Here is a 26,679-nt window from a genome sequence, read left to right as displayed (position 1 = left end):
GGCTGGAAGCAGCAGAGAGACCTGGGTCCAAGCACACCTCTGGAGAGCTGCTTCCCTCGTCTGCGCCTCAGTTTCCCCATCTGTAAAATGGGGGAGGCAAGGTTGGGTGAGACAATCTCCAGGACCCTTCCAGGAATCCATGGACCACGCATCAGAGGGTGGGAGGCAGAGTAGGGACACTCTCACGCGTCCCTACAGAGAGGAAATCTCGGCACGGGCCTTCTTCCCACTGAGAGGGCAGAGGGGGCACAAGATCTGGGCCTCGGGGGGTGGACGTGCATGCAAATGGTTCCCTAGGCTGCAGGGACAGCATGAGCAAAGGCTCAGAGGACATGCAGGTGGGCCTCCCGCAACTGCACGCAGGGCATGAGCTTAGAGAGGGAGATAGGGACCCAGGCAGAGGGGCCCCAGGGCCGCATGTGAGGGTATGAGCTTTGTCCTGGGGGCAGTGGTCAGGAACAGATAGTTTGTCCCCCCCTTCTCCTCTCTTCTCCCCCGGGTGCACTTCGTGAGAACCTGGCAGCCATGTGGCCAGGGTAGGCCTGGTATCCGAGGAAGAAGCGGGTGTCCTGCAGTGTGCCTGCACGGTGCTGGGCAGTTCACACGTTAGTCCTCACCACAACCCCGTCCAGTGGGCATCAATGGGCCCAATTCACAGATGAGGAAACCGAGGCTCAGAGAGGGAAGCCCAAGCTCACAATCTGACCCCCAAACCCACCTTGCTGCCCCCATCTACCCCTCACTGAAGGAGTCTATGTCCTGTGTAACCTCTCCCAACCTGGGGGTCCCTTCCCAGTCCTGGGGAACTCCTGCCAAGGATAACGAAGTTGGGTGCAAACGGTCATGGTAGGAAAATCCCAAGATGTTGTTAGCAGGACCGGCTTTCCCCAAGACCTGAGTCTCTGCCCTAGTAGCCACCCTCTGAGGTGGGGAGCAAGGGGGCACCTTCCCCCTGTCCAGATGAGCAGACAGAGGCTTGTCTAACTGATAGCTTCATTTGGCTGAGGCTGGAGGGTTCATATTCCCTGAGGTGTGTGCAGAAGCTGACCTCCCCACCCCAAGGCAGCTGGAGGCAGTAGAAAGACTGACCTTGGAGGCACAGGCCTGGGCTCAGACTCTGATTTTGTCTTGTATGAGCTGTGTGATCTGGGGCTAGTTGTTAATTACTCTGAGCCTCCTTTCCTTATCTCTAAGGAGGAGAGCGCAGGCCTCCTTCATTCAGTCACTAACGGATATTTATTGAGTACCAACTGTGTGCCCAGTGCTGGCTCTAACCGAGACTCAGGGCCCCTCCTGGGAGAACTCAGTCCAGGGGTAAAAGCAGCGGTTAGGATCCCAGCTGTGATGGAGGACCCAGAGGAGGGCCCCAGCCAGGTGGGTTTTAGGTGATGGGTTGGGGTGGACGGGGGAGTGCAGGAAGGCAGGAGAGGAGAGCGGAAGCTAGAACTCGCAAGGCCACAGGAGCTGGGCTTTGGATATAGCCGGAATTTTCCCGAATCAGTGGGGAGCCAAGGCAAGCTTTTCTGCAAGGGAGTGCCATGTTCAGGCCTGCGATTTCGAACGCTGTCTGCGGGTGGAGGATGGGCAGGTAAGACTGGAGGCAGAGAGGCCAGTGAGGATGCCGCTTGAGAAGGGCCCTGCGAGGGAAGGAGCCAGAGTAGAAGCAGTGAAGACGGGGCACAGAAAGACCCTCAAGTGGCGGGGCACTGAGCAGGGATTGAAGCCTCTGGCTGGGTCAGGCACTAGGAGGAGTCCAGGAGGCAGCTGGGAGTTGGTGGTTTGGGAGTGGTCAGCACGGAGCTGATAACAGAAGCCTTGGGAAGGGCTGAGATGCTGTCCAGGGGGCAAGCAGGCTGGAGAAGAGCAGAGTGCTGGGGCCAGGACCTTGGGGGTGGGCAGGCTTAAAGTGCACACAGAGGAAAGGGTGCCTGGAAAGCGTACTGAGAAGCAGCAGCCTGGGAGGTCGGAGGAGAGCAGAAGTCCAGGCTCCTGGGCTCGAGGGGGGAGTATTTCCAGGAGGGAGGTGTGGCCGTCAGGACTCAGGGCTGCTGGAGATGACTGAAGTTGCATATGTCAGGTGCTCCACCCTGCACTGAGCACAGAGGAGGGGGCCTGGAGGGCCAGTTCCTGCCCATCTTGTCACTGGAAAGCAGAGTCTTAGGAGACAGCGGAGGAGGAAGGTGTTTGGGAAGGAGGGAAAGGGGAAAAAACACATTTGCTTGCAGAGCAAGGCTGAAGTGAGGGAGAGAGAAAGGGAGCTGGAGATGAAAAGAAATTACCATACGCCAGGATCTTGTTATTCAACCTAATTTTCAAAGGACCACAGCTGTCTCGCTGAGATAATCCGTTAATTATAACAGCCATTGTGATTTGGCAATGGGAGAGAAACCGAGGCTGGGAAACAGGCTGAAGGCGGTTGAGGAAGGGGGCAGCAGGCATTTGGGGGGCCTGAACCCAAGAGAGGTGGCAAGGGCAGAGGAAAAGAGGGTTGCATGGCTCTCAGGGGCCAGGCCTCATCCCCTCCTTCTTGTCATTGTTACAACAGAGGTGGCCATGCTTCAGGAGCCAGGCCAAGATAAGAATACTAGCGGCTGCAAATTTTATTGAGCACTTACTATGTGCCAGACCCTCTTTGAAGCTCTTCACTCAGTCCCATTTTACAGAAGAGGAAACTGAGACTCAGAGGAAAGAAATAACTTGCCTAGGGCCACACAGTTAGTGGCAGAGCTGGCATTTGAGCTGCATGTGGCCCCCACCCTCAGTGGGGGAGGGACACCAAGGGAGGGTTGTCTCCATGGTTTGGCCACCCTGAGTTGGTAGACATAGGAGGGGTCACAATAGTCACGTGTTCTCCGGCCATGGTTTGGGTGTGGGGCCCCTGGACAGTGTGCCCAGCTGGCAGTCATGGGATGGCCCTCCCTGGGTGCTTCCGGGGCTGCACTGACCGCTCGGTGCGGACAGAGCCTCCTTGTTCTCCAGTGCAACAGCTGCGGCACCGCAGTTGGCACGTCAACCTCTGTCTCTGGTGGCCTCCCACTCTGCAGACTCCTGGTCTCATCACCAGGAGAGGGAACGTTGGATCATCCTGGACGGTGTTGGTTCGGGGCTTCGAGGGGACAGAGGGTGAATGGGCTGTGGCTACAGAGCCCTGGGTGCTGGGCCTGGAAGAGGCAGTGGGGAGGATGGGTGGGAGCCAGGGCCATTCCAGAGATCCCAGAGCCCTTTGCTTCAGGTTCCATTCTGGGGTGCTCTAAAAGCCCTCCTTGTGCTGTGGCTTCAGCTGCCGAGGCCTTAGGGCTCCTGGGGCTCACAGCAGCCTTGGCTGCAACCTTGGCCCAGGCCGACTGGCAGTCTGTATCCTTCCACTGAGGACTGGACATAGCTTTGACCCAGTGGTCCAGGCAGCACCATGGAGGGCCAAGGAGAAGCAGACCCCACAGGCAGCAGGCAGGACTGGGGAGGCCTGGCTCGGGGTCCCCTCTCTGGGGAGGCCTTGGAAGCAGGTCAGGCAGCTTAAGGTCTTCTAGACTTGGTGGCCCGCAGAAGCTGAGACTTAGAACAGTAGACGTTCAGATCTAGAGAACTATAGGTGCATCCTGGAACCCCTGAGCCCCAGACTCATGATTGGAAACTCCCTGAAAATGACAGACCCATGCTGTGAGAGTGGCCCAGGACTCAAACCCAGAGTCACAACATCAGCAGAGGGTCGTGGCTACCTTGGGTCCCAGGTTGGGAGGCTCAGGGCACCCTCCATGAAAGTTGGAATTCTAATTGTCCTCACTCTGGGGGTTACCCCTGCAGCTGGCCTCACAGATTCCGGTATCCAGGGGTCAGAGGGCAACCTATGCTAGAGGCAGGGAGGAGGCTGTGCACATGCTCTGGTCCCATGGGACGGGCAGTGCCACCCACTCTGACCCTGCAGGGCAGCCATATCTGTCAGGTTCTCCATGGATTCCAGAAACTGGGATTTTTTTTAAAAGTAAAATCTCCCAGATTTTCAATATTGGCAATTAATTCAAATTTTTCTGAAGTCACTTTCCACACAAACAGGAACAGAAAGCTAGGGCCTGGCCCAGAAGAGGGTCAAAGCCACTACATAGCCATTGCGAGATCTCAGTTTCCTCATCTGTAAAATGGGCGTAATGATAGGTTGTGCTGAGGATTGAATGGGTTAGCGTGAGAAGTGCTGAGGCCCCGGTCGTGTAATGCTGATGACTTCTGTCACCCTTTGAGTGGTGGCTAACCCTCTCGGGCAGGGCTGCCAGTCATCTCAGGCACCCAGAGGCTCCACTTCTCCCTAGGGAGCCCCCAAAAGAGCTGCCCTTGTGCCTTGGGACAGCCCTGAGAGTGTTGGAAGGCAGGGAAATGTCCACCTTTTGGGGCCCTGGAGGAGGAACAGGCGGGGGCAGGCAGAGCTGGGGAGGGCAGGCCTAGCCGGCGCCTGGTACATAGTAGGTGCTCCATAAATGTTTATTGAATGAATGAATGGAGGCCGTGCAGGCAGAGGCAGCCACGTGTGCGCAGGCACTGGTTCAAGAGCGGGTCCAGTGGAGACGGGTGAGTAGCGCTCGGGCTGCAGCTGAGCGGGGGTGAGAGGCCAGCAGGGGCCAGGTGGGGGCGGGCAGGGGCCAGGTACAGGTGAAGGGCTCCGATATTAGACGTGGGATTAAGGTGAAGGGGCAGAGTCTATGTGGGAGGTGGGGCCCAGGAGAGGGGGAGAGCTGAGGGTCAGGCGGGGGAGGCAGGACCAGAGGAGGGGGGTCAGATGGGGGAGGCGGGGACCAGAAAGGGGAGGCAGTCTCCTGAATAGCCTGGAGGATTCTGGGAAAGCTAGGAGATGACCCCTGGGGTGGGATTAGGAGGTGGACTTTTAATACAGGTTGCCCTTGGCTGTGGGTAGGAGGGTCACATACTACCCCAGTACATGGCAGTGGGTGGGGGGTGCTGGGGCTGCTTGGGCTGGGAAGTGGGTGGGGGAGTGGCCAAGTGAGCCAAACGCACAGAATCAGTGGGGAGCCTCACCTGTCAGCTGCTGGGCAGGCCTCCAGAGGCAAAGCCTTTGGGTAAAGCCTCTTCCATCCTCTGATCTCCTTCCACCGAGGCCTGGCTGCAGCGTCGTGCTGACAGATGGGGGTGGTCCTGGGAGCAGGGGCGAAAGGCGCAAGGACCAGGGCAGTTCAGGGGAAGACACAGTGGGCAGTTTAGAGGGGGCTTTGCTGTGGCCCCAGCACCCCAGGAAGGCACGGGCACGCTGCTGTTCCCCCCACCCCCTGAACAGACAAGGAAACTGAGGCCCAGCGAGGTAAGGCAGTGACTTGCCTAAGGTCACACAGTGAGCTGACATCAGTGTGTCTGACTCAGAATTGATGCCGTTGCTGTAACAGCCCACAGCACAGCAAGCCCGCCCCAGCCCCTTTGTTGGCCAAGGTTACCAGGCTTGGCAATAAATGCTCAATACAGCCAGGCCTTGAAAAGCCAGTTAAGCCCTTGATAACTGTCAGCGGTTCCTGCTATTGATGTTAAGCTCTTCTTCTCATCAAGATTTTTTGGGTAATGTGGAAGTTCAGGGAAGGTAGGGCGTGTCTGTCTGCTTCAGTGCCGGGCTCACAGTAAGTTGCATAATAAATGCCCGTGGAACGTGTAAGGAGTATGGGTGAGTGTGTGGCCGACTGGACAGCAGTCCCACCTGGCCCAGGTGTGAGCCGCAGGCACGCTCTCTGCCCCAGCTTGGCCCTGGTTTCCCTGTAACATGGAAGCAGCTGTGGGCTGCTCACCCAGCGCAGGGTGACGCGGCAGCGAGGGCCCAGGCAGTGAGGGGCAGAAGCCAGCTCCCCCGAGATCTGAAGCAGCTGGCTCGCAGGGCTGAGACTAATAAGACGTGATTGAATGGGGGTGGACAAAACCCAGCACCTCGGGTGAGACTCAGACAGACACTGCCCAGAGCTGGCCACGGACAATCTGAGGGCGTCAGGCTGCCTGGCGGTGCACGTGAAGGGGCCCGGGGACTTGGTTGACATCTGGGACAAGGTGAGGACACAACCCTCGTCCACACTTGCGCTGCCTTAATGGAAGTGTGGAGCCAAACCGGGGAAGCGGGGCCTGGGGCCTGTCACTGCTCGGATCATACTGGCACTGACACTGGGCTCCCAGTGACACATTTTAGGAGGGACCTTGACAGCAAGTGTGAGCCAGGGCAGCTGGACTCAAGGGTGGGGGGACTTGACACCATGCATAGGACATGGGGCTGTTTAGCCTGGACAAGCAGAGTACAGGGGCACGTGATAGCAGATTAGCGAACACTGGAAGGGCCTTCGTAGAGGGATTGGCCTTGTTTGGCTTTGTAATCTAAGGGGAAATTTATAACCATCAGAGCTGTTGGAGAAGGGAATAAATAGCCTCAGACAAGTGCTGAGATCCCTGTCGCTAGAGGTATGCAAGTCAGGGGAAGAGTACAGGAATCCTGGAGAGTCTGGTAGTTCTAAGAGCTCAGTCTGACCTGGGTTCCTAGCTATGTGGCCTTGAGTAGGTCAGGTCACTACTCCTCTCTGAGCCTCAGTTTCCTCATCTGTAAAATGAGACTCATAAGGGAAGTCATGAAGATGAAAGGAAGGCACATTTCGTGACACACGGTGGGCCCCCATCAGTAGCAAGGCCCCTCCCTCTGATATCTAACATCCTGATTCAGTGGAGCCAGGAACTCCAGGATCTCTCCCAACCCCCTCCCCTCAATCCCTGGCCCTGGGCTGAGCACTTGTTCTGTACACCATGTGCTGGACACCAGCTGTACCCCTGGCCCTATTCTAGCACTCGACAAGGAAAATGCCCTTCTTTGCTTTCATGCTGGGTTGGAATGGAGGGCAGATAATAAAGAACTAATGATGTCAGGTAGTGTTCAGTGTTGTGAGGGACCGAAGCCAAGGTTGAGTGACAAGTGGGTTATCTTAGATGCAGCATCATGGAAGGCCTGGGGGTGGGGGGTGGGGGTGCAGGTGAACAAAGACCTGAATGAATCCAGGTAGCAGGTAGCCAGCCACGTGAATATGGGGGGAAGAGCATTCTAGGCAGGGAAAATAGCACATTCAAAGGCCCGGAGGTGGGAATGTGCCTCGGGGCGTTTGAGGAGTGCGGCTGGCCTGGAATAAGGCCTTCCTGTTGATGGGGGTATCGAAGCCCCTTAAGTCTGCTTGCACATTTTCTCCTGGTAGGGAGGGAGGTAGGTGCCTACACCAAGGGCTGGAAACCCTCCAGTCAGCCAGTGCATGTCCAGTGCCTGTGGTGGGCCCAACTCTTTGGAGGAAGCCGGGGCAGGAGAGAGCCTTGTCTGTAAAGTGTTTTCTCATCTGTAAAATGAAGCAAACAATACCAGCCATGCAGGACTGATATAAGATTCAAGCAGTATAAAATGTCGGACACAAAGGAGGTGTCGGGCAAGGGGCATCTGACTATCTTACAGGCAAGGAGACCAGAGAGGTTAATTAACATGCCCAGTGCCACACAACTCAGCATCCACTCCCAGGACTTTTTGTTTCCAAGATCCATACTTTTTCCTCTGCGCCCTGCAGCTGGGCTCATTGCACCTAAAATCTGATCAGTTAACTTACCAAATAGTTCAGTGGCAAAAGTATAATGATCCAGTTTTACAGCCAAGGCACTGAGACCCAGAGAGAGAACCTTTGACAAGACCCAGTGTGCAGCCCCCAGGCCTGAGTCTCTGTCCTGAGGGGGTGGCAGGCATTGCCCCCGGGGCAAATGGCGGTAGTCTGTCTCTGCCCCCCTCCCCCACCTGGTACTGTACTTGCAGCTGAGAGGTGAGGTGGCTGCCTGCCCCTTGAGCTCTGGCTGGATTCCAGGAGTCCTCGGTCCTCCTAATCCTGGATAATGGCATTGACACCAGTGGTGACAATGGCATCTCGGGGAACCTTGGCCAGCCTGGTCCAGGGAGGAGCCCGTGCCAGGGCTTATCAGCTGCTGCAAATGAGATTTCCCCAGCTAAGCCTCATGTCCCCTGCTCCTGGGAGGCTGGAGCAGGGCCTGCCCCCCACCCCCACCAGACCCTCCCCTGGAGCCAACCGGCCTTCCTGCAGAAGTGTGGCTGTGTGAGCAGGAGCCTGAGGTGGCCCATTTGCGGGGCCTCCTGTCCTGTATGGAGCACATTTGCCTCCTCTGTGTCCCGGGGTTTCTGTGGAGCCCTGGGAGATGGATGGCACTCACCTTGCCTTACATATGGAGAAACTGAGGCTTGGAGTGGGCCCGAGGCTTGCCCGAGATCTCGAAGCTGGCCAGCTCGGCATTGTCCCTGCTGACCTCAGCTTCCTGATTCCTGCTTCCCGTACCCCCTCTGCCAGACTGAACCAGACGTGCCACAGCACCCAGTGTGACACTCGGGCTGACCTTGCCCATCCCCTCCTCTCACCTCAGCCCAGGGAATGGGAGCAGAGAGGGAGGCTGGGAAGGTGACCCGAGGGAGCAGCCCCGACAACCCTCTGACCCTCATACCTCTTCCCAGTACAGGGAAGCCTCTCCTGGAAGTGGAGAGTTCAAGACTCCCCTCTGATTGGGCAGCTTGGGGGTGTCAGGGGGAATGGGACCCAGGGGTTCAATGAGGCGGAGTTGGGAATCTTCATCTTAGGTGACAGGGGTTGTGAGGAAATAATGGCGGAAGGCTCCTAGGGCAACGTTAGCGCACTGCATCCTCGCGATGCCTCTCGAGGTCAGGACTATTCGCCCACTTCATGGGTGAGGAAACTGAGGCCAGGGAGGGTGAAGTAGCACGTCCAGTGTTCCACAGTCAGCTGGTGTGGGGAGCCTACGTGAGGGGCAGAAATGTCCCCAAAGGAATGCTGGGTTGGTGAGGTAGGATCTGTCAGTGCTACCCTGGGGCCCTGAGCCTGACCTACCACCAGCTTGCTGTGGGACCCCGAATATGTTCTTTTCCTGTCCTGGCCTCAGTTTCCTGTCTGAGAAGGGCTGGGACTGGGCCAACCAAGGGGCCTGGAACATGGTGGCACACGGGTGGGAAGGGCATGGAGACCAACTGGATCAACGGGTGACTTTTACAGGTGGGGTCGAGGCCATCGAGGGGCGGCTGTCGCCCACAGTGACTCAGCAAACCCATGGCCGTGTCCGGCTGACTGCCCATCTGGTCTGTTGATTCTTTGCCCTCCTACTCTGTCCAAGTATGTCCCCACGGGAGGGGACATCATATGATGTGCAGCTGCCCAGATGGGGGGCCTACCCCGAGTCTTTGACAACACGCTGCCCACCCCTCCCCCAACTTTGACATGTTCCTTTTCTCTGTGGTGGGAGGAGAGAGGGACCTTTCTAAGAGGTGCTAGAGCACTACTGGCTCCCCTGCTCCGGCATGCTCCCACCATGCCCCTGCGGGTGAGCGCTGTGTCAGGCAAGGTGGGTCCAGGGCGTATGGCGGAGGCACAGGGACATCCAGGCAAGGTGGCTCCAGGGGCAGGTCTCTCAGGCTCGGCCAGTGGGAGCCCCACGCCTGTCACATGCTTCCCAGTGTGGCCATGTCCCTCCAGGCTCTGGGGGCAGGAATGGCGGGTTTACCACCACTTAAGCCTGGGCAGAAAAGACCTCTGTTTCTCTCCCTCCTCCCTGTGGGCTGGCCTGGCTGCATTTCGGGGCTTGACTAGGTCCCAAGTTCATCTGCCTCTGTGGTCTGGGGAAGAGGGGGGGGAGTAGGGAGGGGTCTGCAGGTACCACATTGACTCCCTCTCTGCAACTCTGTTTCAGCGTGCTCCTCTGGCCTCCTGCCCGCTGTCTTGGTATTTTCGCCTTTCCCTCCTCGTCCTCACATCCTCTCCCTTCAGCTCCCTCACCTCCTTCTTTCCTCTCTTACTCCCCAGGTGTGAGAAGTGAGGGCCCTGCTCTGCCCATTAGTGTGTGTGTTAGGGAATCACCTTCATGGGAGAAGGGGAGGTTGACCTTGCCCGTTTGAGCCCGAGACCCTCTGCTGAGGCCTGAGAGAGCCGCGGCTGGTCCGCCCAACCCACACATCTTGAGTGGGTGAGCTGCCGGTCCGGGGGCCAAGTGTGCTGCTGTCAGCGGCTTCTCGGTCGGCCTCGTCAGGCCTCAACCGGTGGCAGGCCAGGTGGCAGGCAGGCAGCCCAGGGACAGGGACAGGGTGGCTGACGCACACGGGATGGGGCAAAGGGGAGCCACCTCCCCCTCCGTCTGACTCAGGAGTGGGAGGTGCAGGAGGAGGGGAGAGGGGGCCCCTAGGTCAGGGTCACCTTGAGGGCTCAGGTGGGCAGAGCTTAGAGGGGCTGGGGTGGGACACCTTGGGCCTCTGCCTACCCTGGGCTGTTTGGGAAGAGAAGGGCTGGAGACAGCGCTAGTCCTCCCCAAGCCTGAGTCCCCTCTCCACTTACCCTCCGCCTCTGCATGGCCTGGGCTTTCCCAGGACTCCAGGCAGCTCAGCTCTGCTGCCACCCCCAGGGCCTGGCTGAGGGGTCTCCTGAGAATAGGGGGTGGGAGTGGGGGCCCCGTGTGGCTAAAGTTGCCCATGTGCGCACATATGTACACATACATGTGGGACACACATGTACTTAAACATATCAACATACAAGCAGGTATTTCTGTGTGTCCCCAGAGATGCCTCCCATCCTGCCGTCCTGTCCCTCCACACACAAGCACACCTGCAGCTGTCTGTGTGCGCACCTGTCCTGTGGAGTGTACGTGTGGGCAAGCACCTGCCCACACATCCTCGCACACATGTTGGTACATCCCTGCATGGGCACTCTGAGCCAGCCCTACACCTGCATGCTCACCTGCATAACAATGTGATCCCCAGACTTGCCTAGCTGGAGGAGGAAGAGGAGGGACTGTTCTTGGAGCTGGAGCCGACAGACAGGGTTCTCTGACAGGTGGGCTCACGAGTCCCTGACACAGCGAGTTGGGGGACTCAGCCTCCTCCAGTGCGACCTTGCTGCCTGTAGGATGATGGGAAGCTGAGGCTCAGAGAGGGTTGATCTGGCCCAGGGCTCCCCAGGAGCCAGAGGCCCAGCCAGATGGGAGTCCAGGTCTCCTGACTCCAGCCTGAGACCTTTCTGTGGCACCAGGAAAACCCCAGTGGAGGACAAAATGCTGTCTGCAGCCGGAGTACCCTCCTCCTATTCAGCCACCTCGAGGCACCCCCGCCCCCCTTGCCTGTCTGCCCCTCTGCAGATGCTGGCCCTGCAGGGGATGGGGAGGGGTGGGCCCTGGGTCCTCACAACCTCCCTTGCAGCCTCCAGCTTCTAATTGGGGCTCATTAGGCTGCCCTGTGTACCTGCTGCCTCCTCAGCCAAAACTGCCCCCCCCCCACGGTCTTCCTTTTGGATTTTCCTGCTCCCCGCTTCCCTTTCCTCTGTTCCGGCCTTCAGGGGCTCAGTGCTGTAAATTGGTTTTGCTTTAATGGCAAAGGTTTAAAATTTTTTTCAAAGCATTCTTTCCTGGAGTTTCCCGGGAGGAGGAACAGGAGGCGGAGGAGGCTCTTGTGAACGGTCTTCAGCTTTCTTTCTCCAAACACGGATTTCTCTAGCCTAATCTTCACATCCCTGGCCACTGCCCAGGGCCAAGAGGACTGGGCTGTGTCCATGGTTAAGAGAGCACTGGGGTGGGGGCCGGAGCTGGGTCTCCCTGAGGTCTGTGTACAGCTGGCTGGCAAGTCCCTGCCCTGGGTCTGAGGCTCAGTTTCCTCACTTGTGAGGGTTGACTCAGATGGCCTTTCAGAGCCACTGTCTGCTGGCTAGGCCACTGCTGGCCTCCCCTGCCCCTCGGCACCCTGGGGAAGGGCAGCACAGGGCACCTTCCTTCCTACTCCAAGCAAACAGGCTGGGCAGGGGCCTGCCCCCTCTTTATGGATGTGGAAACAGGCTGAGAGAAGTGGTGTGGTGGGGTGGGACGGGCCTCCATGCCTCCTGGCTCCTGGCTCCAGCTCACAGTGCCTCAGGATCCTGGCGTCTGGCCCAGGCTGTGCTGTGTCACTCAGGGCAAGTCCCTGCCCCTCTCTGGCCACTGACGCTCCCGCCTGTGGCTGCACTATTTTCCAGGCCTCTGGCTTCCTCACCTACCTGAGGGCCCGTGAGCTGCCTATTTGCAGAGGTGAGGTTGGGGGTGTGTCTGGCTTCCAGACTCTTACCCTCTCTCCCTCTTGGCTCTGCTCCCACCCCTGGGATGAGCCTTCCCCACGCCCTCTCCCTCTGGGAGACCCTAGCCCCTGTATCCCGCTGCTTGGGGGGCCCACAGCCATGATGCTTTGCTCCCCCTCCCCCCTAGAAGCTGAAACAAGGGAATTATTTTTGGAACAAGAGCGGTTACACAACAAATGAATTATTTATCTTTGGGCATGGAGGAGAGGAGGCATTTTGCTGAGCTTCTTAATTCTTTATCTGGATTGGGGGTGCCCGCTTGGGTGTGTGGCCAGGTGTGTATGGGTCTGTTTGTTGTATGCATAGACTATCCCTATGTGTGTGTGTGTGTGTGTGTGTCCCTGTCTGTGTGTAGGCTGTGGAGCTCTGGCTTGTGGGGGCCTGTAGGTCTTTGTGCAGGCAGTGGATGGACATGGACGTGGGTGTGTGAGCATGTGCGGGCACCTGTACCCACCTGTGCTGTCCCGTCTCCCTTCTCCGCCCACCTCCTCGGCCTCTGCCCCCCCCCGCCCCGGTTTCTTCTCTGTCTCCCTCCTCCGGGCCCTGTCTTGCCAGCTACCCACCAGCCTTCCTTTGTGTGTGTAACAGGGTCCCCAGAGTGCTCCCTGGTGCGAGGCACCTGGGAGGGGTGTGGGATAGGGGTGGGGCCATGGTGGCGCTTAGGGGGCCAGTTGGAGCTCTCACACTCATCTGTCACTCCCTCTTGGTGCTTCCTTCTAGGAACCAGGGGACAGATGGGTCTCTTCCTTCCTCCCCCCGTCTCTTGGCTCCCCCCTCACTAGTCCTCCAGCTCCAGTCTCCTGTGGCATTGCCTGAAGTTCTGAGCCCAGAACCCGAGGAGGAAAAGGAGGAGGAGGAGGAGAAGAATTCGGAGCTTCCAGAGCCTGGGCACCTTCCTGGCAGGAGAAGAGGAACAAAGCTGGGGAGCAGGCTGTGGGCTCCTCCGGCCCAGGTCAGGCTGCAGCACCCAGTGGGTAGCACTCTAGAAGGCCACCAGTGGTTGGCACTGGCTGTGCCCACCTCACCTGGGGCTCCTAAGTAGGGGGTCGCCCCCAAGATGGTGGCGGCCCCCGGGAGGACTGTGCTGCCAGGCCCAGCCTCTGGCCACTAGGCCCCCCACCCCTCAGCCCCTCGCCCCGTGTGCCCGGCCCTCGAGGGGGCTGCGGCCGGCACCATGCTGCGCCTGGGGCTGTGTGCAGCCGCGCTGCTGTGCGTGTGCCGGCCGGGCGCTGTGCGCGCCGACTGCTGGCTCATCGAGGGTGACAAGGGCTATGTGTGGCTGGCCATCTGCAGCCAGAACCAGCCGCCCTACGAGACCATCCCACAGCACATCAACAGCACTGTGCACGACCTGCGGCTTAATGAGAACAAGCTCAAGGCCGTGCTCTACTCCTCGCTCAACCGCTTCGGGAACCTCACCGACCTCAACCTCACCAAGAATGAGATCTCCTACATCGAGGATGGTGCCTTCCTGGGCCAGTCGAGCCTGCAGGTCCTGCAGTTGGGGTACAACAAGCTCAGCAACCTGACGGAGGGCATGCTTCGAGGCATGAGCCGCTTGCAGTTCCTCTTTGTCCAGCACAACCTCATTGAAGTTGTGACACCCACTGCCTTCTCCGAATGCCCCAGCCTGATCAGCATCGACCTGTCCTCCAACCGCCTGAGCCGCCTCGATGGCGCCACCTTCGCCAGCCTCGCCAGCCTCATGGTGTGCGAGCTGGCCGGCAACCCCTTCAACTGTGAGTGCGATCTCTTTGGCTTCTTGGCCTGGCTCGTGGTCTTCAACAACGTCACCAAGAACTACGACCGGCTGCAGTGCGAGTCGCCGCGTGAGTTTGCCGGCTACCCGTTGCTCGTGCCTCGGCCCTACCACAGCCTCAATGCCATCACCGTGCTCCAGGCCAAGTGCCGCAACGGCTCGCTGCCCATCCGGCCTGTCAGCCACCCCACGCCCTACTCCACCGATGCCCAGAGGGAGCCCGACGAGAACTCGGGCTTCAGCCCTGATGAGATCCTGTCAGTGGAGCCACCGGCCTCGTCCACCACAGATGTGTCTGCAGGGCCTGCCATCAAACTGCACCACGTCACCTTCACCTCGGCCACCCTGGTGGTCATCATCCCCCACCCCTACAGTAAGATGTACGTGCTGGTGCAGTACAACAATAGCTATTTCTCCGACGTCATGACCCTGAAGAACAAGAAGGAGATTGTCACACTCGACAAGCTGCGGGCACACACTGAGTACACCTTCTGCGTGACCTCGCTACGCAACAGCCGACGCTTCAACCACACCTGCCTGACCTTCACCACAAGGGACCCTGTGCCGGGTGACCTGGCGCCCAGCACCTCCACCACCACCCACTACATCATGACCATCCTGGGCTGCCTCTTTGGCATGGTCATCGTCCTGGGTGCCGTCTACTACTGTCTGCGCAAGCGTCGCATGCAGGAGGAGAAGCAGAAGTCAGTCAATGTCAAGAAGACCATCCTGGAGATGCGCTATGGGGCTGACGTGGACGCTGGCTCCATCATCCATGCCGCCCAGAAGCTGAGCGAGCCCCCTGTGCTGCCTGTGGCCTGCATGCCCTCCCTCCCCTCCATGATCGGGGAGAAGCTCCCCACCGCCAAGGGGCTGGAGGCTGGGCTGGACACGCCCAAGGTGACCACCAAAGGCAACTACATGGAGGTGCGCACGGGCGCTAGTGGGGATGGCCAGGCCCGGCCCGAGGGTGACCTCCCGGACCTGGAGAACAGCCAGGGCTCGGCTACAGAGATCTCCACCATTGCCAAGGAGGTGGACAAGGTCAACCAGATCATTAATAACTGCATCGACGCCCTCAAGCTGGACTCGGCCTCTTTCCTGGGAGGTGGCAGCAGTGGTGGGGACCCTGAGCTAGCCTTCGAATGCCAGTCTCTCCCTGCGGCAGCCACCGCATCCTCCTCAGCCACCATACCCGGGGCACTGGAGCGGCCCAGCTTCCTCTCACCCCCTTACAAGGAAAGCTCTCACCACCCGCTGCAGCGCCAGCTGAGCGCTGACGCTGCCGTGACCCGCAAGACCTGCAGCGTGTCCTCTAGCGGCTCCATCAAGAGCGCCAAGGTCTTCAGCCTGGACGTGCCAGACCACCCGCCTGCCTCGGGGCTGGCCAAGGGTGACTCCAAGTACATCGAGAAGGGCAGCCCCCTCAACAGCCCGCTGGACCGGCTTCCGCTGGTGCCAGCAGGTAGTGGCGGGAGTGGCAGCGAGAGTGTCCACCACCTGGAGGTGAAGCCGGCCTATCACTGCAGTGAGCACCGGCACAGCTTCCCCGCCCTGTACTACGAGGAGGGTGCTGACAGCCTGAGCCAGCGTGTGTCCTTCCTCAAGCCGCTGACCCGCTCCAAGCGTGACTCCACCTACTCGCAGCTCTCCCCTAGACACTACTACTCAGGTTACTCCTCCAGCCCTGAGTACTCGTCTGAGAGCACACACAAGATCTGGGAGCGCTTCCGGCCCTACAAGAAGCACCACCGGGAGGAGGTGTACATGGCCGCCGGCCACGCCCTGCGCAAGAAGGTCCAGTTCGCCAAGGACGAGGACCTGCATGACATCCTGGATTACTGGAAGGGGGTCTCGGCCCAGCAGAAGCTGTGACCCTCTCCTCCCTGGTGAGGTCAGGGGGAGGGGATGGGCCCGCAGGGGAGGGCCAGGTGGCCGGGATGGCGGGCGGAGCGGGGGCCGAGGCGCAGGAGTGGACGCACACGCACACCCGCACGCACGCACCATGCACACACCTGACCACCACCTGACTGTGAACAAACCAACACCCAACAATAATGGACAGGAAAACAAAGACACATTTTCCTTAAAGTTTACAAACTGATACCGAAACCAGTCGTCTTTACTGTGCTGCCCAGGGACTCTGCTGGGGTGTGCGGGGGGTGGGGGTGGGTGGGCAGGTCAGGACGACAAAAGAGGGTGTGCGGCCTGGGGGCCTGGGACCAAGGGCAGGTTTAGGGGCAAGAAAGCCTGGGGCAGAGATGGACCGAAGCCCCTTTGGGGCGGAGAGAGGGTTCTCAGATCACATGGGTGACAAACCACCTGGGTGACAGATAACCTGGAGATTTAGCACCAGATGGACATTGGGAATCATCTCCTTCCACTTATGGTTGGGGAAACTGAGGCCCAGAGAAAGGAAGTGATAACCCTGGGGTCACGCGGCAGGTTAGAATCTAAGTCTCCCCCATCCCCAGGGACTCCCCCGTGGCCTCCTCCCTCCATCCACCCACCATCCCTTTCCAAAGCTGCGGTCTCCTGGGGCTGGGGGACCTGAGAGTCAGGCGAGTGCTTGTTCTTTCTAGAAAGTCCTGTGGCAATGCCCCCAGAGTGTGTAGCTGTGGTTCATAATCCTGGGGACCCTCGCCAGCACCCAGGAGAAGAGGGAGGTCCTGCTGACAGGAAAGAAGCTGACGAGGGAACATTCCACCAGCCCCTTCACATGTCTTACGAGTGGCCTGTGGGGTCTGAGGACAGTAGGGTGGGCAGGCCCCACGCCCTGGCCCCCAGGGCCCCTAATGGAAGAGCCTGTGATGGGAGAAACGGGGAGGTGGGTGTAATGAGGGGCTTCCTGCCTGTGCCCTCCATATCCTGCCCTCCTATCTGCCGGACCCCCTTCATGGGGTCTTGGGGCAGCATCTGAGCCTGCCTGGAGGAAGGAGGGGTTTCCCCGCTCACCCCCTCTTGGCTGCCTATACATGCCCTACCCTTGGCCCAAGGGACTTCCGTATTTCCGTGGCAATGGTCCCTCTCCTTTTTCTGACGCCCACCCAACGTTGAACAAAGCACAAACAGTGAGGTCGTCCCTCCCCTGGGTGCCGAGCAGGCGGGGTTCCTGGAGCCCCTCCCCCCTCTGGCCAGCCTCTGTCGCCATGGCAACTGCTCTGGCTGGCAGTTGGTGCCCAGAGTTACAGTTGGGCTTGTGGGGGTTCTCTCAGTGTGGGTGGCAGGCAGTGGTGAGGAAGGGCAGGGCTCGGCAGTGCTGCTTTCTCCAGGGCCAGAGGCTTTCTGAGGGCCAGCTCTGGGGGAACAAAATGGGGTCCTGAGGTTGTGGGGTCTCTAAAACCGTTAGGATGCGGAGGGACCAGATTCTGTCCCTTCACCTTTGGTTGGAAAGTGGGCCAGTGGCGGGTGAGGACAGCTGTACTGGGAGGCTTTGTCCACCTGTGCCCACCCCAGCCACCTCAGGAGGCGGAGCAGCCTGCTTGGCTCACCCCATACCCCTGTCAGAGACCCCAGGCTCTGGCCTGGCAGCCAGCTGGGCTTCTTGAGATTTAGGAGAGTGTGGTTGTGGGCTGAGGGTGGGCTCTGGGATGGGACGAAGGCCTGTAGTGCTGGGGTGAGGGGTCTGACCAGGAAGCTGGTGCCACCCCCAGGGGCTCCAAGGGCCTCCCTGCTGGGGGTTGGCTTGGGGGAGGAAAGCGGAGGGAAGGGCCCACAGGGCTCAAGTGGGAGCCTTTCTCTTTCTCACACCCACTTTGGGGACAGACCAAGCCCGGGGCTCACTTTGGGAATGACATATGCAAAGAAAGGACTGTTCTCCTGGGGAGAGGAGGGAAGGGGTCCACATGAATATGCAGAGCAGACCTCCCCTGCCCCCAAACCTGCCCTCCAACCCCTTCCCACACCCGATTGGCAAAACTGAGCAAAGCAAGCAGGCGGAGAAGCCACTGGTGTGAGAAGCAGATTCCCTGTGATATTTGCATGACGATTTTACTGTATTTTTCTGAGCAAACATCTGTCGTGTATGTGCCAGTTTGTCCAGACCCCCTGCCTTCCCCCCAACCCCCCGCCTCTCCCCTTTTCCACGTCCCTTCTGTTATGATCTGATGAGCAGCTCTTGAAACCCGGGGAGGGGTCAGCTCTGCAAAAGACCCAAATCAGGTGCCACCAAAAAGCCCCACCCCGTACCCACCTCCTGTCTTTCTGGTTGTTGGGCCCACAAGTGCCAACCCCCCCACCCCGTCTCTGCCACCGCCCCCCACCTCCAGTTTCATCCTGCCTTTCCTCACTTCCCCTTCCTCCGTTCCAGGGAAGAGCAGCCCCAGGCCTCATCTCTGAGCTCCGGGGACTGTGTGGGGATCCTGTCATCTGTCCTACTTGCTCCCATTTTGCAGATGAAGAAGTTGGGGCCCCAAAGAGGGACCTGGTGACTTTGCAAGCCAGGTGGGATTGAGGGGTCACTGCTGAGGACAGGAGGTCAAGAGCTGGAAGGTTCATGGGGGCTTCAGATGGGAGGCGTGAGACCCTGAGTGGGGGCACAGACCTGAGTTTGCCTCGGCCTAGAGATGGGCAGCCACATGTGGCCCCCACAGAGGTTCACGTTGGACCCCAGCAGCTGGTGTGGGAGCCCTGCCCTTGACATTCTCCCATCATCACTTGTTGAAGATAACCTATAGAAGTCTCAGGCCGTCTGACTGTAGAGGGCTTTAAAGATAGGTCCCAATTTTAACACCGAGGGCCCTGCCGTCCCAGGAAGTGAAATAACCTTCGCAATCCCGGGCACATTTTTCTTTGAAGCCTAGCAGGGCCTTACACTCAGGCTCCCTCTTCCAGCTGTGCGGGCTGAGCCCTGGGCTCTGGGGAAGGGGCTGTGGCACTGAGCCCACCCCCAAGGCCCCCCTGCATCTGTGCCCCGTTCAAGATAAATTTTCCCCAGGTTGGAGGAAAATATTCACAAAAGGCAAATGGGCGGTTGTGTCCAGGGGTCTTGGCTGGGCCTGAGCCCTGTGCTTGTAATGGCAATGGGCACAATGGACCTGGCTGGGAGGGTGGGTGGGTGTTCAGGGAAGGAGGGGTTTGGGGCCACCGAAGGGGGCGGTCTGGGGGCTGGTGGGGTGGAGGAGGGAAGCTGGCTGGAGCAGGCCAGTGGGAAGGTGAGGAGGAACGGTGGGTGCTGGACCTGGACCTCTTCAGGGAAAGCCTCCCTGCCTGGGCCAAATGAGGTCATGGCTGGGCTCCCTGTCCCTGTCCCCTGTTGGAGGATGTCCTTTGATGCCTTTTCTGGAACGTGGTGCGGGCCATCAGCTAGCTCCCAAGGGCGTGGTGTGTGTAGCGGGCTCCGCTGACACTGTTGGAGCTAATGGCCTTTCAGAAGCTACAGGCGAAGGTCCCCTGGAGGGACGATAGCTTAGTCAGGTGGGGCTACGTCCTCAGGGGTCCTGGGCTTCCTTTCCCACTCTCTGCCCACACCTCTGCCACCTGCCTAGGAGATGACACGAGAGGCCTGTGGAGGCGAAGAGTCTGGGGCTGGCCAAGGATCAGCAATGTCCCCAATTGGCAGTCATTCTCCCGGGGGCTCCCCACTCCCGAAAATTAACAGAGGAAACAGAAGCCCAGGAAAGGGAAGGAAAGAACATTTCCCAGGGTTTCGAAACCAGTTAATGGCAGGGCTGAGGCAAGGACGAAGGGCCAGGCATAAGTGACAGCAGTGATAGGGTCAGGCCCCAGTGCTGAAGGGGCTTATAGTGAAGGGACAGACCCCAAATGTTCCCTAGTGAGGGACACTCTGCAGAGAATCAACATAGTAATTCTATGTGAGGTAGGCTCACCAGGAGTCGGAATGGACTCAAAGGCAATGGGTTTGGTTTTTTCAGTGGATTAAGGAGGGGGTGGGAGGCTGGGGAGGTTGGGTGTTGGGGAGGGTGTCTCTTGGAGGAGGTGACAGGTAGCTAAGCTCTGAACCATAGTGGAGGCAGCCGGCCAGATGAAAATGAGACTGGAGGGGAGAGGAGGGGGTCAGGAGTGGCAAGATGCCATAAGAAGCTCCTTCTCCAGTCACCCGCACCATCTGCCCCTCCCGCTAGTGAACCCGCTGTCCAGCAGCACCTGGCAGGGCAGGTCGCCTTTCCTGACTGGCTGGGTGGGGCCAGGCTTGAGCAGGGCTGAAGCTGTTGATTCTTGTGGTTGCTTCTCCTCGCCGACAAGATTTCTGCCCCGAGGCCCCACCTCAGGACGTCTCCCTTTGGGACTTGAACCCACCCTCAGTCCAGGAGAAGAGAACTTCTCCCACCCCCCACGTTTATATCCCACCCTGACACACTCCCTTCCTGACCTTCTATTTGCCCACCTTTAAGGCAGAACTAGCACTGGTACTCCAGCTGCCTGCAAGTCACCACACAAGGTCAATGGCAGCTGCCCAGCAGTAGGGCGCTGGAGAGGGGAGGCCCAATAGGTGCAGCAGGCCTGTCTGGGCCTCCTCTTCCTTCCCCTTGCCCCTACACCAAGCAAGCACAGGGCTGGGGCAGGGGCGAGGAAGCAGAAATGGGTGGGCTGCGCCTGCTTGCCTCCCTCCCTCCGTCCTCCATAGGGCACTGGGTCCGGCACCTGCTTTGGGTCCTGCAGAGTTGGGCTCAGAGCCCTGGGGTACGAATCTGTGAACCCCAGCTGTGTGTGGACCTGTCCTCCCTCTGGGGGCCTTGAACACTCTCCTTCTCTTCTTTTAGGCGGGTAACTTCGTTTATTTTCTCGTCCCTCTCTCTGCCTCTCCCTCCCCACAAATTCCTGTTTTAAACTTAATGGCACGAAATCGTTTTCCTCGAATCGGAGATTCCTGTATTGAGAATCAATTTCTATATTTGCAATAAATTTCTTATTTAAAACAATGGGGCCAAGGTTTGTGTTGAATGTCGACCCCTTTCACCTGTCCTCTGAGTGGGGTGGGGAGGACAAAGCACCCTGCAGGTTCTGGCACCCCTTTGCTGACCTCTGATTCCTGGAGCCCCTCATGGGGCGACCCAGTGGGTGACGTCTCTTACACAACTCCTGACTGGGCTCATTGGGGGGTGGGGGGTCACCCCCAGGGTCAGGAGAAAAGAAAGGACCCGGGGGTCTGCCAGACAAAGGGCAGGCAAATGGGGACCTACAGGTCACTGTGGCTCCTTGACCTCACTGAGCTTGTGAGAACCCCTTTGCCACACACACTCAATCCCTTCCTGGTGTCCAGGCCTCCATCAACCTCGAATTCATACTGTAAATGTGGGGGGGGGCATCCATAGATGTGGGGTCACCCCTGGATCTCAGCTTGTTTCCAGGGACCAGGCCCCTAGTGTGTATCCTCTGGCCCCAGCATGGCACAGGCCTGCCTCCTCATGCTTCTCTGCCCTAGGGTGTCAGGGTTGGGTGTGGGACCCATTAGGCCTCCTACAGGCCTGGCCAGCGTACTTGCCAGGGCCTCCTGCCCACCCTCTCCCCGGGACACCCCTACCCCATCATCTGGCCTTCCTGGTGACCTCAGCCTGAATTGTCCAAACCCTTGCTCAGGTGGACCCAGAGACCAGTGCCAGTCCCAGCCTCTTTGCTTCGCTGGGAGACATGCCCACCTGCCCCTGAACTCCTCTAACTGCTACAAACCCCTTGCTCAGGGGAGGCCCAGGGTCGGGCTGCATTACTACAGGGGTCCTTTGAGTGGACTCCCTGGGACTGAGCTGTTCCTCCCAAATGATGTCCCTAGTGCATGGGAATTTGACAGTTTCCACAAGAACACTTTTGCATTTGTGTGTGAAGTACCTATTCAGCTTTCACTCACATTTTAAAAATTTTTATTCACTAAAGTTACAAGCTCGAAGAACATTAGCTTGAATTCCCACACTCGAATGTATCATTCTATTCATAAATCTATCAAGTTTTAGCATCGCTCTTCACAGGGGTTTTGGGTAATTGTGGTCTTGTTTATGCCCTTAACGAGTAAAATGCCTTAATCACCCTGAACTTAATTCATGAGTTTAATCTATCTGATTTTCTTGTTAAGTACTTCAGTTATTTGATGAACAAACAAAACCTTGTGACCCGAAAACTCTCCACTCACTCCCATGGGGATTGTGGGTTCTTGTCATCCCAATCTCCTTGTCATATGTGTGGTATTTTAAGGAAAATCGTAATTCTAAATTAATTCCTCAATTACTGTTAGGTGCTGTCCAGTTGGTTCCCACTCAGAGTGACTCAGTGTACAGCAGAGTGACACACTGCCCAGCCCTGCACCATCCTTGAATACACACCTTTCAATTGGGACCCCAGGGAGACTGTGGTGGTCTTATAGAGCAAATATCTAAAATTGCTAACAACCAAATATGCCCAGATATCTTGACACAAAACATGAATTGCTACCTTGATATATTTAAACCTGCCTCCAGTTAGTTCTGGGCTAAAGAGGTGTTAACGCGGCCACAATAGAAACGCCACTCAGTGTGGGTCTTCCTGTGGGCACTTTTGGGGTAAAGCTTCCTGCTGGCTGGGACTCCCATGGACCAGAGATTTCCGCTGGGGCAGGGGGGACAGGGCACTGTAAATAGGAATGGAATTGCCAGGGGGACCCATTTCTACTTTTTCTGTGTGGTGCCCCCTAAGTGGGGTGCTCTTTCAAACCAAACCCCGTGGAGCCAGGGTACATAGGACATGGTCCTCTGTCTGCTGCAGGAAACCTGCAGGCCCCACCGGCGCCCTGCAACCTGTGACTCCGTAGCCCACGGATCTGCTCCCTTCCTCCCGAATTCTTGACTCTCCTTCTCATGAGCAAGAGCTCTGACTTCTCTGACTCCCATAGGTGTGTAAATGACATTTCCCTGAGCTCTGCCGGGGCTTGGTTTGAAGGTGTTCACAGTTCGAAGGTTCTTATGATGACCCCTCCTGGCCGTGGCCAGGAAACCTTTTCTGGGCAGTAGCTTAGCTCAACCTCCTACCATACTTCAGTGACAGCAAACCACTTGCTCCAGAAAGACCCTAAAATGAACCCTTGTGCCTCAGGGGCGTTTGGAGGCATCCCTGGGTCTCAGCTGGTTCTCAGGGACAAGTCCTTCAGGGCGCGGTCCTGGGCACCTGGCCCAGGTCTTTGGCCCACGGCCCCAGAGTCTGACAGGTCTGCCTCCTCCTGCTCTCTGCCCTTGGTGAGTCATGTGTATGTGGGTCCCACTGCTGTTCCCCAGGGGACACCCCGCTCTATCTGCTGGCCTTTACTCCACAGCTACGAACACCTTTGTTCCTTAGGAACAAGAGATGCAAATTGTCTCTCAGGTCAGGCCATGAAGCTCAGGTCTTCATCCAGTGACCTGAGGCTGAATTGCCCAAACCTATGTTCCTGTGGTTAGGTGTGTGGGCTTCGACAAGACCACAGCTGCCTCTGGTCCCTAGAGGGGTCTCCTCCTTCATGCGGGAATGGTGTCTGAACCCCACGGGATCCTCACTGTGAGGAAAGCTGCAGGCCACCTTGTGTGCTTGAACTGTGCCCCATGCCTGTGCCTGCCCTCCTACCCCCCAGGGCCTCCATCTGTGCCCCCCTCTCCTCCTCACACCTGTTCCTGTCAGGCTCTACACCAGGTAGACTGGGTTCCCACTGCTCTGCTCCTTGGTCCATAGGCCTCTCCCCAATTTGGGTCTCCCTGGATCCCAATACAGAGACGCTGGCAGTGTACAGAAGTCACCCTCTGGTGAGGTGAGAGAGGAGACTGCACAGATAGCAGGGTTCCTCCTCATCGTGGCAGACCACACCCCTCTGGCGAACCCCTCTCCCAACCTCTTTCTGCTCTGCACTCCCCTACCTTCCTCTCAGGCCCCACCATCCCGTAGGTACATTCTCCAGCAAGACCCCCGGATTGCCCATAAGGGATAGAAGGGACAAGGGGTGTCATGGGGCTTCAGCTTGTGCCCAGGGACCAGGCACCTACCCTATAGCTTTGGGGCCCAGGGCCGAACAAGCCTTGAAGGGCTCCAGTTGGCTGTGGGATCCATGTGCCGCCTCCTGGTGAGAACCCTTGCCCTGGGGCCCTGCCTGTCCCTTCCCAGGTGACACCCCTGCCCCGTCTGCTGGCCTCTTCTCCACAGCCACAGACACCCCTGCTTCTCAGGAATAAGAGAGGCAACTTGTCTCTCAGGTCAGGCTATGGAGCTCAGGTCTTCATCCAGGTGACCTCAGGCTGAACTGCCCGAACCCTTGCTCAGGTGGACCCAGAGGCCACTGGCACAGCCCCAGCTTCCTTGAATGCCCGGGCGACACAGCCCACCTGCCCTTTTCGGAGACCCCTGCTCTCCAACCTGCTGCAAACACCCTGTCCTTGGAAGATGCTCGGGTCAGCCTCAGCTGATGTGGGGGTCCTTCGAGTGGACTCCTTGGGACTGAGCTGGTCCCTGTGACTGACGTTCACACCACCACGTTCAGCAGCTCCGACCGTGGGTCAGCTGTCACTGTAGCCCTGGTGGATCTGATGAAGGCTCTGATGATACCTGAAGCTTTCCTGCTCTTTTCTCCTGGGGGTTTGGTGAGGACTGCGGGGACTCCTCTGCGAAGGCCCAGGGATGGGCCCCTCACCCTGGCCCTGACCAAGTCCCAGCTGGCCTCCTGTCCCTGCCAGCAGCCTTCACACAGCCTCAGAGCTGCCCTCCCAAGATGGCTGCTGCCTGGACCCAGGGGGCGTGGGGATTTGAAAGCTTCCACAAGAACAGTTTTACCTTTGTGTAGGGAAGTGCTTGTTCTGCTTTTATACAGATTTTTTAAATTAATTTTTATTCCCTAAACTTACAAACAAGAATATTAGCTCTAATTTTCACACACAAACTTACTATTCTATTTATAATCTAGCAAAATCGAGCATTCACACTTAAGGGTGTTTTTTTTTTTGGTTAATTTTGGTCTTGTTTAAGCCATTAGTTAATTAAGGGCCTTAACTACGCTGAACTTTATTCCTAAGTTTCATGTAGCTGATTTCCTTCTTAAGTACTTCCATTATTTGATGAACAAACAAAACCTTGGGACCCCAATGCTCTACTCACTCCCATGGGCGTTACCGCAAATCATGGGTTCGAGCTGCCTGCCGCAAAGCCAATACTGAGACAGGAGGAGGCAAGCAGTAAGAGGCCTTTATGGTATTCAAGAGACCAAAACCAAACAAAACCCACTGATGTCGAGTCGATTCCGACTCATAGCCACCCTATAGGGCAGAGTAGAACTGCCCCATAGAGTTTCCAAGGAGTGTCTGGCGGATTCGAACTGCTGACCTTTCGGTTAGCAGCCGTAGCACTTAACCACTATGCCACCAGGGTGTCCATTCAAGAGACAGAGGGGGTTAAATTTCTCCCAAATTCTGTCTACCCCAAAGGGTTGTTGGGAGGGTTTTATATGGGGAAGATCAGGGTGACCTAATATTTTGAGCACGTAGTCCACAGATGGTCTTATACGTCACAAAACAACTACAAAAAAACTCTTTATTAAACTAAAGATATGCATATCAGCCATCCGGACTCTAATCAGTATATTAGTAACAAGTGGGAAAACTCATAAGAATCTCTCGGCTAGTGGAACTGTTCTGCCAAGTCCACTGTGGCTGAGATAGGGGGCAAGAAAAAGTTGCAGATTAAAAACGCCAGAGAGCCTTCCTGTCGGTTTGCAGGCTGAAGGCCGTTTCTCAACAGAACAAAAAAAAAAAAAAGAAGAAGAAAGACCAAGGCCACAGGGACTGAGAGAGCTCCGCACCCCTTTGGAAGAGACGGGTGCAGCTGGTGCAGTAAAAAAATGTTTAGAGATTACTTCGAGCATCCTTATAGCGTTAGTCATGTCGAGCTCTCAATCACCCATTGTGAACAGGAGAAAACAGGTTGTAAGGTGTTAGCGTGTTTGTTATGTTTTAAGAGTGGAACAGGCTGCTCAGCTATATTTTGAACAGAGCCTGCACCATTTTTCAAGGACTAGAGATTAATCACAGCTTATACAGCTATACTAAAACAAATTGGAAAATACATTCTCTAATATTAAAACATGAAAGAAAATGCATTTTTGCTACTTCATGGGGATGGTGGGTTCTTGTCATCCTGATTGCCTTGTCACATGAGCAGAATTTAAGGAAAATAACAATTGTGGATTAATTCCTTGATTGCAGACCTTTAGTTGGGGGTCCCAGGGAGACTCCGGTGGTCTCATAGACCAGATATCTCAAATAGCTAACAACCAAATACGTCCAGATGTCTTGACACAAAACATGAATCGCTACCTTGATATATTTAATTTAAACGTGCCTCCAGTTAGTTCTGGGCTAAAGAGGTGTTAATGCGGCCACAAAAGAAACGCCACTCAATATGGGTCTTCCTGTGGGCACTTTTGGGGTAAAGCTTCCTGCTGGCTGGGACTCTGCTGGGGCAGAGGGGGGCAGGGGGCTGTAAATAGGAATGAAATTGCCGGGGAGACCCATTTCTACCTTTTCTGTGTGGTGCCCACTAAGTGGGGTCTCTGGTCCCACGAGAGGTCTCCTCCTTCGTGCGGGTATGGTGTCTGAACCCTACGGGATCCTCACTGTAAGGAAAGCTGCAGGCCACCTTGCATGCCTGAACAGTGCCCCATGCTGTGCCTGCCCTTCTACCCCCCAGGGCCTCCATCTGTGCCCCCCTCTCCTCCTCACACCTGTTCCTGTCAGGCTCTACACCAGGTAGACTGGGGTTCCCACTGCTCTGCTCCTTGGTCCATAGGCCTCTCCCCAATTTGGGTCTCCCTGGATCCCAATACAGAGACCCTGG

General features: G+C 57.3%; 2 protein-coding genes across 2 annotated transcripts in view; both read left to right on the top strand.

Annotated features, from left to right (window-relative positions):
- Window positions 1-13,191, top strand: part of LOC126076486 (spidroin-2-like) — a 54,797-nt gene extending 41,606 nt beyond the window's left edge. The window contains exon 4 of the mRNA XM_049884980.1: window positions 12,870-13,191. Within this exon, the coding sequence (XP_049740937.1) occupies window positions 12,870-13,191 (322 nt within the window). The remainder of the gene's footprint in view (window positions 1-12,869) is intronic.
- Window positions 13,192-13,213: 22 nt separating this feature from the next.
- ELFN2 (extracellular leucine rich repeat and fibronectin type III domain containing 2) lies at window positions 13,214-17,526 on the top strand. Its single transcript, XM_049884372.1, has 2 exons — window positions 13,214-15,797; window positions 16,491-17,526. Exon 1 carries the CDS (start codon window positions 13,324-13,326, stop codon window positions 15,781-15,783), a length of 2,460 nt encoding a protein of 819 aa, XP_049740329.1. The 5' UTR covers window positions 13,214-13,323; the 3' UTR covers window positions 15,784-15,797; window positions 16,491-17,526.
- The last annotated feature ends 9,153 nt before the right edge of the window (window positions 17,527-26,679 follow it).

This window comes from Elephas maximus, chromosome 4 (genome assembly GCF_024166365.1).
Source record: "Elephas maximus indicus isolate mEleMax1 chromosome 4, mEleMax1 primary haplotype, whole genome shotgun sequence".
NCBI lineage: Eukaryota > Metazoa > Chordata > Mammalia > Proboscidea > Elephantidae > Elephas > Elephas maximus.
The sequence above is the reverse complement of the archived record's forward strand: the minus strand, read 5'-3'. Positions and strand labels throughout refer to the sequence as shown.